Source organism: Carcharodon carcharias, chromosome 15 (assembly GCF_017639515.1).
Source record: "Carcharodon carcharias isolate sCarCar2 chromosome 15, sCarCar2.pri, whole genome shotgun sequence".
Taxonomy (NCBI): domain Eukaryota; kingdom Metazoa; phylum Chordata; class Chondrichthyes; order Lamniformes; family Lamnidae; genus Carcharodon; species Carcharodon carcharias.
This window is the reverse complement of record NC_054481.1, coordinates 107,932,391-107,948,085: the sequence shown is the minus strand read 5'-3', so window position 1 is coordinate 107,948,085 and position 15,695 is coordinate 107,932,391. Positions and strand designations below refer to the sequence as shown.

General features: G+C 43.7%; 1 protein-coding gene across 1 annotated transcript; it reads left to right on the top strand.

Moving 5' to 3' along the window:
- Positions 1-8,553: 8,553 nt before the first annotated feature.
- On the top strand, positions 8,554-15,208 carry LOC121288523 (lysophosphatidic acid receptor 6). Its single transcript, XM_041207090.1, has 2 exons — positions 8,554-8,722; positions 13,652-15,208. The coding sequence occupies exon 2, from the start codon at positions 13,719-13,721 to the stop codon at positions 14,724-14,726; it is 1,008 nt and encodes a 335-aa protein (XP_041063024.1). The 5' UTR covers positions 8,554-8,722; positions 13,652-13,718; the 3' UTR covers positions 14,727-15,208.
- Positions 15,209-15,695: the final 487 nt, after the last annotated feature.

Here is a 15,695-nt window from a genome sequence, read left to right as displayed (position 1 = left end):
ACAGGAGGATATAGATGGACTGGTCAGATGGGCTGATCAACGGCAAATGGAATTAATCTGGATAAGTGTGGGATGATGCACTGGGGCAGGACAAACAAGGCACAGGAATACACGATGAATGGTAGGACCCTGGGAAGTACCGGGGATAAGAGGGACCTTGGTGTGCATGTCCACTGGTCCCTTAAGGTAGCTGGACAGGTAGATAAGGTGGTTAAGAAGGCGCATGGGATACTTGCGTTTATTAGCCGAGGCATAGAATATAAAAGCAGGAAGGTTATGCTGAAACTATAATACGCTGTTAAGCCACAGCTAGAGTATTGCGTGCAGCTCTGGCATGCGCATTACAGGAAGGGTGTGATTACACTAGAGAGAGTGCAGAGGAGACTTACCAGGATGTTGCCTGGGCTGGAGAGTTTTAGTTATGATGAGAGTTTGGATAGACTGGGGTAATTTTCCCTGGAGCAGAGGAGATTGAGGGGAACCATGATTGAGGTGTATAAAATTATGAGGGGCATAGATTGGATAGACAGGAAGGAACTTTTCCCTTTGGTGGAGGGATCAATAACCGGGGGCATAGATTTAAGGTAAGGGGCAGGAGGTTTAGAGGGGATGTGATGAAGAATGGTGGGAGTCTGGAACTCAGTGCCTGAAAGGGTGGTAGAGGCAGAAACCCCATAACATTTAAGAAGTATTTGGATGTGCACTTGCGATGCCATGGCATACAAGGCTATGGGCCTAGTGCTGGAAAATGGGATTAGAATAGTTAGGTACTTGTTTGCCCGTTGCAGGCTCAATTGGCCGAAGGGCCTTTTTCTGTGCTGCAGATCTCTATGACCCTATGAATCTAGTGAGTATTTGAGCACTTGGGCATAATACATATGCGGTTTGGGCGAAGCTGGAATGAGAATTCGGGATGTTTGCTAGGAGAAGAAATAATATGTAATTTGATAAATGGTTAGTGTGAATGGAGAATGAATGGTTATGGTGTAGGCAGTTGGTGGTAGGTGACATTGTGGAAAGTAGTGAATTTTTCAAAACAGCTTCCTTACACATTGGATTAAAACAGAGCACAACTCTGATGAGTTTGATTATTTACATCTTTTATCAACAAAACACATAATAATCAAAGCTTTTGTGTTTGGCTGAGAAGCGTCGAAACAATTTGAAGAAAGACAATATAAGATGGATTTCAGATTGATTACTGCTCCATCAATCAACATTATCCAGGCTCAGTTGACCAGAGATATGAGTGGAGATCACTTACCTTGGACCTCCATCCATGATGTACATTTCCGGTGGGGTTGTGTGACTGGCATAGAAAGATGTCATCAAAAATAAATAAGAACCCAAATTTCACAATGTTAAAGTAGTAGATATGATGTCATTTGGACATTCTCACCTTTGTGTAAGAAGCAGACTGAATTAATTTTATAACTTGGATATCCATGGTTGCTAAGCCACACGGTTGGTAAGCTACAGCTAAGTCAAAGATGGAATTCCCTGGACTTGTCTGAGGAACAGTGAATATGTAGACTAAGATTCACCAGGAAGGTTGTGGTAGGTTTTACCAAATACTGCACGCAAGCCCAAAGCCAAACCCCAGGTTTGATGTGGCACGTCAGTGGCTAGGAAGGTAACTTCATCCCTAGACATTTATGCCTTAAGACTCATTCCAGGCTCTCATGGGGTGAATGAGCATATTCTGACAATCTGCAATGCACAGATGTATCAAGCAGACCTGCTGTACTATCTGTCAGAGCTTACAACGTCATTGCTTTCTCTATGACCAACTGGAAATAACATAAGAGGTTATTGTATTTTTTTAAATTGCAGGGTTCCTCAAAGTCCAGGGTTGCACCTACATATCCTTGTGTGTTCCTGTACATAATCATGAACTGTAAGGGCTATCATCTCATTACTGTCTAACTGGTCTGTGCCACCTGTACTTAGTCATGCAGATCAGTGCCCATTTCCCTGGCAGAAGTCATGATGTTATTAAAAGCCCAATGCGACCCTGTGCTGCCTAGAATTGTAATCTCACTATGGCTGTCCATTAGAGTCATGATTAAATATACTTCACAAGTGATGATGTAGACATTTATCAGGTGTGCTACAACTTAGCCTGGCCAATGTCTCCCACTTCATCAGACCCTGATGCGTGCTACACAACTTTGCAGCCCAAGAAAGCATCAAAACATAGCAACAAGAGGTAACAAACACCAACAAAGGGGATACAGGAGACTGAAGCTGTTGAATTACCATTGCCTGCAACTGGAGCCATTTAACAGGCTGTTACTGTCAACACCACCTAAACCACTGTGTGTATCCATTGCAGGCAATCAACAAATATCCTTTATCCCACGTTGCCTTCAGTCCCTATTGAGCATGCAAAGATCTCATTCCTGTCATAATCTGGTACAATATCCAATATTATAACACCATTCTGCACATAGTACAAGTGCCGTGCAACCAGTTTTATTTCACTGTGTGAATTCCTCTTTAGTAGCATCTGTCACCCTGGGTGCCTAAAGTGCTCTAGATCTTGTGGCAGGAATATGTGAGGTGGCTGACTGCTGTGTTTCAGAAAGAGCTCATGTGATGAAGGTAGTCCTCAACCTTTCTGGTCATGGGCTTCTGTTCCAGCTCAGGAGCTAAGAGGGCAACTGCTCCTGTCTGCTTCCTCACACATCAACAAAAAACAGGTGGATGGGAGCATCCAAGAGTTGTCATCCTGAAAGAAAGCACCACAATCCATGCATAATTCATGCCTCCTGCCTTACTTAGTCTCACTAAGCCCACTGCTCTGCTTGATATAGATGAATGGTAACTATGATATTGTCATGGGGGGTGGCGGTGGTATTATCATTGGACTAATAATCCAGAGACCCAGGGTAATGCTCTGGGAACCAGGGTTTGATTCCCACCAAAGCTGTTGGTGGAATTTGAATTCAATCAATAAAAATCTAGAATTAAAAGTCTAATTATGACCATGAACCATTGTCGATTCTTGTAAAAACCTGTCTGGTTCACTAATATCTTTGAGGGAAGGAAATCTGCTATCCTTATCTGATCTGGTCTACATGTGACTCTAGACCCACAACAGTGAGTTGACTCTTAAATGGCCTCTGAAATGGCCTAGCAAGCCACTCAGTTTTATCATACTGCTAGAAAGTCAAAGAGGAATGAAACCAAATGGCAAACTCAACCCTGGCAACTCTGCAAAGTCCTCCTTACTAATATCTGGGGGCTTATGCCAAAATTGGGAGAGCTGTCTCACAGACTAGTCAAGCAACAGCTTACATAGTCATCCTCACTGAATCATACAGATAATGTCCCAGACTCCACCATTGCCAACCATGGGTATGTCCTGTCCCACTGGCAGGACAGACCCAGCAGAGGTGGCAGCACGGTGGTATATAGTTAGGAGGAAGTTGCTCTGAGAATCCTCAACATTGACTCCGGACTCCATGAAGTCTCATGGCATCGGGTCAAACATGGGCTTATTACCACATACTGCCCCCCCGCTCTCAGCTGATGAATCTGTGCTCCTCCATGTTGAACACCACTTGGAGGAAGCACTGAAGGTGGCAAGGGTACAAAATGTACCCAAGTGTGGCTTGGCAGCACCACTACTGATCGAGCTGGCTGAGTCTTAATGGACATAGTTGCTAGACTGACTCTGCGACAGGTGGTGAGGGAACCAACGAGGGAAAAACATACTTGACCTTACCCTCACCAATCTGCCTGCCACAGATGCATCTGTCCATACCAGCATCAGTAGGAGTGACCACCAGACAGTCCTTGTGGAGACAAAGTCCCGTCTTCACATTGAGGATACCTTCCATCGTGTTGTGTGGCCCTACCATTGTGCTGAGTGGGATAGATTTCAACCAGATCTAGCAACTCAAGACAAGGCAACCATGAGGCGCTGTGGGCCATCAGCAGCAGCAGAATTGTACTCAAACACAATCTGTAACCTCATGGCCCGGCATATCCCCCACTTTATCATTAACAACAAGCCAGGGGATCAAACCTGATTCAATGAAGAGTGCAGGGGGCATGCCAGGAGCAGCATTAGGCATGTCTAAAAATGAGGCATTAACCTGGTGAAGCTACAACACAGGACTATTTGCGTACCAAACAGCATAAGCAGCAAGTGATAGACAGAGCTAAGCAATCCCGCGACCAACAGGTCAGATTTAAACTCTGCAGTCCTACCACATCCAGTCAAGAATGGTGGTGGACAATTAAACAACTCACTGAAGGAGGAGGCTCCATAAATACCCCATCCTCAATGATGGGGGAGCCCAGTACATCAGAGCAAAAAATAAGACTGAAGCAAATAGCAAGAATCTTCAGCCAGAAGTGCCGAGTGGATGATCCAGCTCTTCCTCCTCCAGAGGTTCCCAGCATCACGTGATATTAAGAAACAGCTGAAGGCACTGGATACTGCAAAGGCTATGAGCCCTGAAAATATGCCAACAATAGTGTTGAGGAATTGTGTTCCAGAACTTGCTGCGCCCCTAACCAAGCTGTTCCAGTACAGCTACAACACTGGCATCTACCTGGCTTTGTGGAAAATTGCCCAGGAATGTCCTGTACGCAAAAAACAGTTCAAAACCAACCTGGCTAATTACTGCCCCATCAGTCTACTCTCAATTATCAGTAAAGTGATGGAAGGGGTCATCAACAGTGCTATCCAGCAGCCCTTGCTTAGAAATAACCTGCTCACTGACAATCAGTTTGGGTTCCACCAGGATCACTCCTGACCTCATTACAGCCTTGGTTAATTCTCGTGTCATATGTGCTCCGCCCGAAGGCAGGTCCTTGGCTCATTCCTGCGCTGTATTCTTGGCAGTTTTTGTTGGTCCTGGTTTTCCATTGCCTTCCACTCTCAGGGGCAGGGCAGGGAGGCAGGTCCCAAGTCTAGCTCCGCTGGAATGGGAATAAAACCCACACTTTTGGTGTTATTCTGAACCACACTCTAGCCAACTGAGCTAACCTGTCCCTCTGTGAGATTGCTGAAGCCCCTTTATGCAATTGTAAAGAGCCTGTTGAAGAAGAAGAGGACAACCTGTTAACTAATGGAGTCAAAGGCTTCTACGGCAGCCACCTATGTATTCAATATGGTGGTTACTCTTGAGCCACTGTCACAGAGCTGGGTCCGTGTTGTAGATATTTCTCAAGTTACCATACACTCTGTGATGAAGCGGTGTTTCGATTCCACTTTGGACTGATCAATGGACAGGGCCACATCAACCAGTGCCTGTTGAAAATTGCTTGGGGCAGTCTCCAATAGTTGCAGCAAGCTTTGAAGCTCAGGAAACTTAAAAGCAAGTACCCAGTTATCTGGATCCCATCCATGTGAGGGTTGATTCCAGAAAAGGTGGGTTCAGTATCTGCATCGTTGGCCTCAGAAACACAAGTTCCTGTGCTAGCTGCCGCTCAATTTGCTGTATGAATCACTCCGTGCGCTCTCTGCATTCTTACCACATCCTTTGAGGTGGGTGTATCTGAGCTGGTGTTATTCAGAGTTTGAGTGTGGGATGATGGCTGCTGTGAGATGGAAAACTTAAATCCAAGTCACTGGCCCCCATCTCTGCTTCATGTGGTTCAGGTAGAAAAAGAGATGAATAATACATCATAAAATGGTGTCTCGATGAGAACTCTTCAAATGTAGCTTTCTGCTGAATAAATTGTAATCCCTTTGTCAGTGTGTATCTTATTACCAGTAAATGAGTGAATCAAAAGAGAAAAGCGAGCTGCAGAGATTTAGTACCAAGTTGAGCTGAATCGGATCTCCAATTTTTTTTCTTCTAGTTTGTATTCGTTCATGAGATGTGGGTGTCACTGGCTTGGCCAGCATTTATTGCCCATTCCTAATTGCCCTAGAGAAGGTGATGGTGAGCTGCCTTCTTGAACCCCTGCAGTCCATGTGGTGTAGGTACACCTACAGTGCTGTTAGGAAGGAAGTTCCAGGATTTTGACCCAGCGACAGTGAAGGAACGGCGATACATTTCCAAGTCACGATGGTGTGTGGCTTGGAGGGGAACTTGCAGGTGGTGATGTTCCCATGTGTCTACTGCCCTTGTTGTTCATAGTGGTAGAGGTCACGGATTTGGAAGATGCTGTCGAAGGAGACTTGGCGAGTTGCTGCATTGCATCTTGTAGATGGTACACACTGCTACCATTGTGCATTGGTGGTTAAGAGAGTGAATTTTTAAGGTGATGGATTAGGTGCTGATCTAGTGGCATGCTTTATCCTGGATGGTGTTGAGGGTTTTGAGCATTATTGCATTCATCCAGGCAAGTAGAGGGCATTCCATCACGCTCCTGACATGTGCCTTGTAGATGGTGGACAGGCTTTGGGGAGTTAGGAGGTGACTTACTCGCCACTGAGTTCCCAGTCTCTGACCTGCTGTTGTAGCCACAGTATTTATATGGCAATCCTTATCCTGTTTCATCTGTGAGCCCCCTGAGTTTGATCTGAGTGGCTTTATTTGCCTACACTCAGCACTGTCAGGGATTTATTGATTTAAACACCTAGATCTTCATGTTCAACCAAACCCTTCAGTGTATTTTCTTGATTTTACAAAATCCTTGATCTCAGCTTTTAAGTCTTACCTTTTTAAAAACATTAGATAAATAATAAATGGTAAGAAAGTTGCATCAGTTTGAGCAGATTTAATATTTTAAAGAACCTGGCAGGAGTCTTGGGGATTAGCAAGCGCAGGAGCTGGGTTCTGAGTATTAGTAAAGGCTGATCCTGGGTTTTGGCAGGAACCTGGTGCTGTAAGATTGTGTTGAAAGCAAAGAATGGGGAGTGACTCAAATGGATTTCCATGTTAATGGTCAGATTTTGTGAATTCTTACAAAGTGTGGCAGGAGACTTTTCTTACCCATATTAAGAGGGCTGACCATTATGCTGAGTAACCTTGAGTTGTCTCAATTTCTCTGCCCCTCTTACCCTCTCTAACCTGTCTCTTTCAGAACTTGCCACACTCCGTTCTTTCAGGTCCAACCCTGACTTTGTCACCAAACCTGCTGACAAGGGTGGTGCTGTTGTTGTCTGGCGCATTGAAGTGGCTGAGCGTCAACTCGCAGACACTTCCTCCTACCTCCCCCAGGCCATGACCCCATCACTGAGCATCAAGCCATTGTTTCCAGGACTGTCACTGACCTCATCTCCTCTGGAGATCTTCCCTCCATAGCTTCCAACCTCATAGTTCCCAACCTTGGATGGCCCACTTCTACCTCCTACCCAAAATCCACAAACAGGACTGTCCTGGCAGACCAATCGTGTCAGCCTATTTCGATCCCTCCCTACCCGGCCCCCACTAGGACTATCTGTCACTTGCTCATCCTGCTTTCTACCCTTAATGTCACCATTAGCACATTCCTTAGCTAATATCACCACCATCAAGACCCCTTTGTCCTTTTGTCTATGACATCTTTGGCAATCTCTTCTTTGCCTCCACCTATCACTGGCCCTCTATCCAGCTCTACCTGTCCCACTCCCCTCTAACAGCTTATATTTCACCTCATTTCTATATTTCCTCAGTTCTGATGAGTCATATGGACGTGAAACGTTAACTGTATTCCTCTCCGCAGATGCTGTCAGATCTGCTGAGTTTTTCCAGCAATTTTTGTTTTTGTTTCAGATTTCCAGCATCCGTAGTATTTTGCTTTTATATTATGCTGAGTAACCTCTTGACCTTACAGTTTTTCAGATTATGAAATCTAGTTGATCTAGACAAATGCTTCACTATGGTAAAAATGTCAAATATTCGGGAGCTCAAGACAAAAATCCGTATTAGGAACCAAAAGGGAAATCGCTCAAAGACTTGTTACCAGGGAAGATGCTGAAAGGGGCCGCATTTAAGGTTTAAAAGGCATTTGATTTAAATTTCTTTGGAAAATAAATTGAGGGAGGTAGCGAGAAGCTGATGATTGGATCGATGCATCAAATAGGGCCAGCTTTAATGAATCTGATATCCTTTATCCATTCCTGAAATTTCTAATAGTTTGTGTGAGTTTACCCATTCATTCTCAGGCAGTCCAATCATTCAGACTGAAAAAACAAAGCACCATTGATTCTGTGACAGTCATTATACTTAAACTACAATCTAAAGAAATAAAACAACATTATCTTACCTGTTCTTGTGAAAGCAATATTGCAAAGTCATAGAGCTTGGATCTATGAGAAACTATTGGGATTGTCACTGTTACAGTTTAAAACAATTTAAGTGCTCCCAAAATATAAGGCACATAAGATTTACTTAGAATTGTTTGTGAAAATTGATTTAGATTTAACAATAAACAATATATTTACTTCACAGGAAATTGCCTACATCAATGGAGTAGTTTGTTGTAGCCCAAGGGCTATTTTTATCTGCTGTGTGGGCTACACAGAAATGAACTGAAGGGCTAGAAGACATCCTTTGGGTGCTGAATTGCATGACGATTTGTGCTGTGCATCATAGTTTTTGCAGCAATCTGCTTCACATCCTTTCCATTTTGCAGGGGAGGTTGGCCGTGATGTAAACCATTTGTCGCTGTTGCAACGTGTTGGGTGAAGTTGCTATCTGAAAAGCAGAATGAATGTATTTGAGACCTGCTTTCAGCTAGCTGCACAGGATCCTGATTTTCAAAACAAATTCAACCACTGAGGTTATTGTAAAGCCGGAAAGGATCATATCTGAAAAACTGTTAGCCATACTTGGTGAGTGATGTATAATATATTGCATTTTCTGCTATTATTCCATGGGTCTACCTATAAAGCAGATCCCCAGAAAGTGAAATTGTCCATGTTCTTATAAGCTGAGAAAAACCTTCAAAGGAAGCAAGTGAAATACATGAAATTAAACTATTTAATGCATCTGATAGTCTTTCTGCCCAATATTACAACGTCAGGTTGGTTAAATCCTGGTGTTTACAGATCCATTGACACTTCACAATTTAAAAAACAGTAAGGTTTTTAATATAACAGCTACAATAATTGTATGAATAACCACTTTCCATGTGGAGAAGTTTCTTATTCTTTATTTGCTGCAGATATTTAATCATCTTATATAGGCGATAACAACAAATTTCAACTGAGATCAAATGTGAGTTGGTTAGTGGCTCCTAACAATATCTAGCTGGAACAAACCCAGAGGTTTTGTACATTAAAGTTACTGGTTTATGTTCTGTGAAGTATGCTACAACAAATTATGCTGTAAAAATGTAAGCAAATGTGCGTCTGTACAGATTGCTTCCAAGTATTGCAGGCCTAAGATGTGGTGCTGGATTGGAATTAATATGTGATTCAGACTCATTCCATTATCACAGCGTTTGTTGCCTTGACTCAGCTAATCCATGGGAAGGCAGAAACCTGGGAGTCAGCCCAAGACCCTTTCACTCATTCTCATTAACAAGCAAATTCATCAGCTAAACAACAGGATTCACTACATCGGCAGCAATGTGGATGTTAGCTTCCACTTCCTAAGCAGCACCTTGGAGCTGGAAGGCCAGAAATCACCCCTCATTATACTCTTAAATGCAAAATTCTGGATGATTTACTTCGAGAAGTGTAACTTAAAATACTATTTGCATTTCTTAACAACAATAATTGAATCAACCTCTGTCATCTAAATCCAGATGCTGTATTTCCCCTGATCCTAGGAAGGCAGAGACCACACTCCTGCAAGCCCACTAATTGCCTCCCTGATCCCTGGGTTTAGGATATATGTCGGTCAGGCACCCATGGAAGCACAATGCAAGCTCACACCTCAAGTCGGGAGGAAAGCAAACTGACTATGAGACCTTGCTTCCAGAGTTAGGGAGCCAGCTGAAGGTATGAAAAACTTTAAAAAAGCAAAAATTGGTCTGGCTTGGGACAGGCAGTTTAGCCCAGTGATTAACTGCAGCAAGGAATTCCAAACTTGTAACTTTTAAATGCCCCATCTCCGTTGGCAACAGTGGATTCTTTGGACTATTGGGTATACCTTGTGATATCATATGAGACAACTCCCACACTTACAAAGTATCAAAATAAGCATGGAAAAACTCAGCAGGTCTGGCAGCATCGGCGGAGAAGAAAAGAGTTGACGTTTCGAGTCCTCATGACCCTTCAACAGAACTGATTGAATATTAGGAAAGGGGTGAAATATAAGCTGGTTTAAGGTGAGGGTGGGGGGGGCAGTGGGGGGACAGAAGCGCGGGGCGGGGTGTGGTTGTAGGGACAAACAAGCAGTGATAGGAGCAGATAATCAAAAGATGTCACAGACAAAGGAACAAAGAAGTGTTTCCGTTTCTTCCCCCTTTTGTTTTTTCCAATAATTTATATAGATTTTTCTTTTCCCACCTATTTCCATTATTTTTAAATCTTGTATGCCCTGCTACTCTTTCCACCCCACCCCCACTAGAGCTGTACCTTGAGTGCCCTACCATCCATTCTTAATTAGCACATTTGTTTAAATAATATCACCACCTTCAACACTTCTTTGTTCCTTTGTCTGTGACATCTTTTGATTATCTGCACCTATCACTGCTTGCTTGTCCCTACAACCACACCGCCCCAGCCCCCACTTCTCTCCCCCCAGCCCATCCCCCATTAAACCAGCTTATATTTCACCCCTTTCCTAATATGCACTCAGTTCTGTTGAAGGGTCATGAGGACTCGAAACATCAACTATTTTCTTCTCCGCCGATGCTGCCAGACCTACTGAGATTTTCCAGGTAATTCCGTTTTTGTTTTGGATTTCCAGCATCCGCAGTTTTTTGTTTTTATCAAAATAAGCATGCCCTTTTGTGTCTGCTCCCGTGTGATTTGGGAATGAACTCTTAAATGTTCACCCTTCTCTGATCAGATCAGATGTGGCCCCGATCAGCTGACCGTAAAAGACCTCTGTTATAGAGTTGATTTTCCAGGCAACTTTTCTTGGTGGAAACGTTGAACTTTATTTACAAGACAGCAGTAGCAACTACATGCATGCATCAAACTCTATAACTAAAGAAGAACTCTCCCCTAGAGGTTCCCCACACTGCTAACTCATTGGTTTACACAGACCATGTGATGTTAAACACAGGATTATTCTTAAAGCTACAGCCCTACATTTATCAAAACTATAATTATTACAGTCTCATGACACTATTTTGAAGAAGAGCAGGGGAGTTCTCCCCAGTGCCCTGGCCAATTTACTTCAGTTGACATCATACTCATTATGACAGGGAATGTTTTATAGGAACTTGCCATGCGCAAATTGACTGATCTTTCCTACATTATTATCAGTGACTGCACTTCAAAAAGTACTTTTCAGTGCTGTGGGAAGTCCTGAGTTTGTGAAAGTCACTATATAAATGCAAGTGTCCTTTCTTCTTCCAGAATAAAACATCCAACTGCTTCCTATTCCTGTACCTTTTCTCCCAAAGCTTATGTACTTACCTGAATCTGTAAAATGTGTGTTATTCCCTGATACTTGGGTTGCCAACCCTCTAGGATTGGTCTGAAGTCTCCAAGAATTGAAAATCAATCTCCAGGACACTGCTGTGTGCAACCCTGGAGAAAATCATCAGGACATTAAAAAATATAAAACAAAAACAGAATTACCTGGAAAAACTCAGCAGGTCTGGCAGCATCGGCGGAGAAGAAAAGAGTTGACGTTTCGAGTCCTCATGACCCTTCGACAGAACTTGCATTCGAGTCCAAGAAAGAGTTGAAATATAAGCTGGTTTAAGGTGTGTGTGTGGGGGGCGGAGAGATAGAGAGACAAAGAGGTGGAGGGGGGGTGGGGGTGTGGTTGTAGGGACAAACAAGCAGTGATAGAAGCAGATCATCAAAAGATGTCAACGACAATAGTACAATAGAACACATAGATGTTAAAATTAAAGTTGGTGATATTATCTAAACGAATGTGCTAATTAAGAATGGATGGTAGGGCACTCAAGGTATAGCTCTAGTGGGGTTTTTTTTTTAATATAATGGAAATAGGTGGGAAAAGGAAAATCTTTATAATTTATTGGAAAAAAAAGGGAAGGGGGAAACAGAAAGGGGGTGGGGATGGGGGAGGGAGCTTACGACCTAAAGTTGTTGAATTCAATATTCAGTCCGGAAGGCTGTAAAGTCCCTAGTCGGAAGATGAGGTGTTGTTCCTCCAGTTTGCGTTGGGCTTCACTGGAACAATGCAGCAAGCCAAGGACAGACATGTGGGCAAGAGAGCAGGGTGGAGTGTTGAAATGGCAAGCGACAGGGAGGTTTGGGTCATTCTTGCGGACAGACCACAGGTGTTCTGCAAAGCGGTCGCCCAGTTTACGTTTGGTCTCTCCAACGTAGAGGAGACCACATTGGGAGCAACGAATGCAGTAGACTAAGTTGGGGGAAATGCAAGTGAAATGCTGCTTCACTTGAAAGTAGTATTTGGGTCCTTGGACGGTGAGGAGAGAGGAAGTGAAGGGGCAGGTGTTGCATCTTTTGCGTGGGCATGGGGTGGTGCCATAGGAGGGGTTTGAGGAGTAGGGGGTGATGGAGTGGACCAGGGTGTCCCGGAGGGAGCGATCCCTACGGAATGCCGATAAGGGGGGTGAAGGGAAGATGTGTTTGGTGGTGGCATCATGCTGGAGTTGGCGGAAATGGCGGAGGATGATCCTTTGAATGCGGAGGCTGGTGGGGTGATAAGTGAGGACAAGGGGGACCCTATCATGTTTCTGGGAGGGAGGAGAAGGCGTGAGGGCGGATGCGCGGGAGATGGGCCGGACACGGTTGAGGGCCCTGTCAACGACCGTGGGTGGAAAATCTCGGTTAAGGAAGAAGGAGGACATGTCAGAGGAACTGTTTTTGAATGTAGCATCATCGGAACACATGCGACGGAGGCGAAGGAACTGAGAGAATGGGATGGAGTCCTTACAGGAAGCGGGGTGTGAGGAGCTGTAGTCGAGATAGCTGTGGGAGTCGGTGGGTTTGTAATGGATATTGGTGGACAGTCTATCACCAGAGATTGAGACAGAGAGGTCAAGGAAGGGAAGGGAAGTGTCAGAGATGGACCACGTGAAAATGATGGAGGGGTGGAGATTGGAAGCAAAATTAATAAATTTTTCCAAGTCCTGACGAGAGCATGAAGCGGCACCGAAGTAATCATCGATGTACCGGAGAAAGAGTTGTGGAAGGGGGCCGGAGTAGGACTGTAACAAGGAATGTTCCACATACCCCATAAAGAGACAGGCATAGCTGGGGCCCATAAAAAATAGTTATTTTAAAAAAACATTCCCTTAGACATTTCTTTTTACAAGGTATAAAAATATTGAAAATGGGGGAATGAAGGGCTGTTTGGGTGACGATCATCATCCAAATGGGCAATGAGTCTTTTTGCTTTCCAGTTGAAGTAGGAAGACAGTGCATCACAAGGATGGATGGTCAACAAATGGCTGGAGCATTGGGGCAAGTCATGTGATGAAACCTCCAGCAATACATTTAATCACAGTTGGCAACTCTACCTGAAACCCTTCCCAATATTTCTGTTATCGTCTTTGTTTGTGAGGATGAAGGCTTTTCTTGGTTGTTTTCTACGTGATAAATTCTAGATGAAAAAGGTTGCTTAAAAAGAACAACAGCTTTTACCGTGTTCCTTGTAGATAACAATTCCTCTGGTAACATTTAATTTTTTTATGTGTCCAGATCTCCTTAAAACCCACTACATTGATCATATAACGGAGTCAGAGGTCAGCTGAAGGGAGACGAAAACATGAACAGCTCACAAAACATTCCCTCAAACGTTAGCTGCAATTATGAGGCTAATTTCCAGTTCTATTTATTTCCAGTAGTCTACAGCATTGTGTTCATTCTGGGCTTGATTGGAAATGTTTCAGCTTTGTGTTTATTGACCAAGAAAATGAAGAAAGCCTCCCCATCCTACGTGTACATTACAAACCTGGCTGTTGTAGACATCATTTACATTTGCACCTTGCCCTTTCGAATCTGCTACCACATAAGAAAGAATGACTGGTCCTTTGGGGACATAACCTGCCGGATTACAGGGACCCTCTATTTTGCTAACATATACGTCAGCCTAGCTTTTCTCAGCCTCATTTGCATGGACCGTTATTTAGCAGTGGTCCACCCAAGAAAATACATCAGGATGAGAAACACGCACTGCTCGAAGATAATCTCAGCTCTGGTGTGGATCCTCTCCCTGACCATCATGCTTCCCTTAATCTTTGGCGGTACACTCAACAACACTTTCAAAAACACAACAACTTGCTTCGAGAACTTTGACCTCGATACCTTGTTCAACAGAATGGCAGCCTACAACATTCTGGCACTCTTGTTTGGTTTCTTCATCCCGTTTACAATCATCATAATATTTTACCCTTTGGCAGCCAAGAAAATAACTCAGCTTAACAGTAGTGCCTACAAGGAAAAGGCTTTGACAATGATCCGGGTCATTTTGGTGATCTCAGTTGTTTGTTTTGTCCCTTATCATGTCACCCATTTGTTCTATTTCCTCGCTCGCTTGGACTTCATTCAAAACTGTGCTTTCAAGAGCTTTCTGTACAAGTTCAGGCGAGTTACGATGGCCTTAGTCAGCCTCAACAGCTGCTTAGACCCTCTGATATATTACTTTGCAACCAACCATTTTAGGTTAAGTTACGATCGAAAAAAGAGATCCATTCAGCAAGTTTTAAATTTCAATAGGGAAAAAAAATCAGTTCAGCAGGTTACCACCATAGTCTGGCAGAAAACTGAAATCTGATACTGCCAGACACGTGTACAAACTATGTCACTCAGGGTCTGAATGTATGCTGGTTTTGTGACTATCCCAGCTGAGTTTTGAAGTCAAAGTAACAATTTACTGCTTACCTATCTCAGTGCAGTGGTCAGGAACATGGGAACAGGAGTAAGCCAAATAGTCCCTCGAGCCTGTTCCACCATTCAGTGAGATCATGGCTGATCTGTGGCCTAAGTCTGTATACCTACCTTTGCTCCATGTCCCTTGTTTAAGAAAAATCTACAATCTCAGACTTAGGATGAACAATTTATCTAGCATTAGTTGCCATTTTTGGAAGAGGGTCCCAAACTGCCATCCTTTGTGTATGGAAGTGTTTCCTATCACCCACTGATTTTTACCTCAGCGGGCTGGCGCACGCCCAACCTGCTCGGGTGTAAAATGAAATGTGTTGACGTTGGGCGAGCGTCCTAACATCAACACACAGTCGCACGATATTTCGGTCGGCGGGCGCGCGAGTGAATCGACAGCACGCCTGCCGAAAATTAACATGCCTGTTAAGGCCATTAAAGTCTCAATTAACTGACATTTTTCACTGCCTGTCCAACCTTACAGTAGGCGGGCAGGCAAAAAGGCCAAGTGGCCATTGCACTTTTTAAGAAACCTCATCTATGAGTGGGATGAGGTTTCCTAAAGCAAATAAGAATAAAATAAAAATGATAAAACTTAATTAATAACATGTCCCTGTTCATGTGACAGTCACATGAGGGGACTTATAACATTTTTTATAACATTTATAACAAGGTTTTATAACATTTTTCATTTCTTTATTTTTTTTTAAACTCTTCGTCTCCCTCAAGCAGCTCTGTGCCTCAGGGAGATTCTCAAGCATGCACTCACACGCATGCACAAAGTTCACGCTCGAACTATTCACCCTCCTCTCTCCAACCACACAGGCAGCGCTGCCGCTCATATTTCACGCTGGGTGGGACTTAA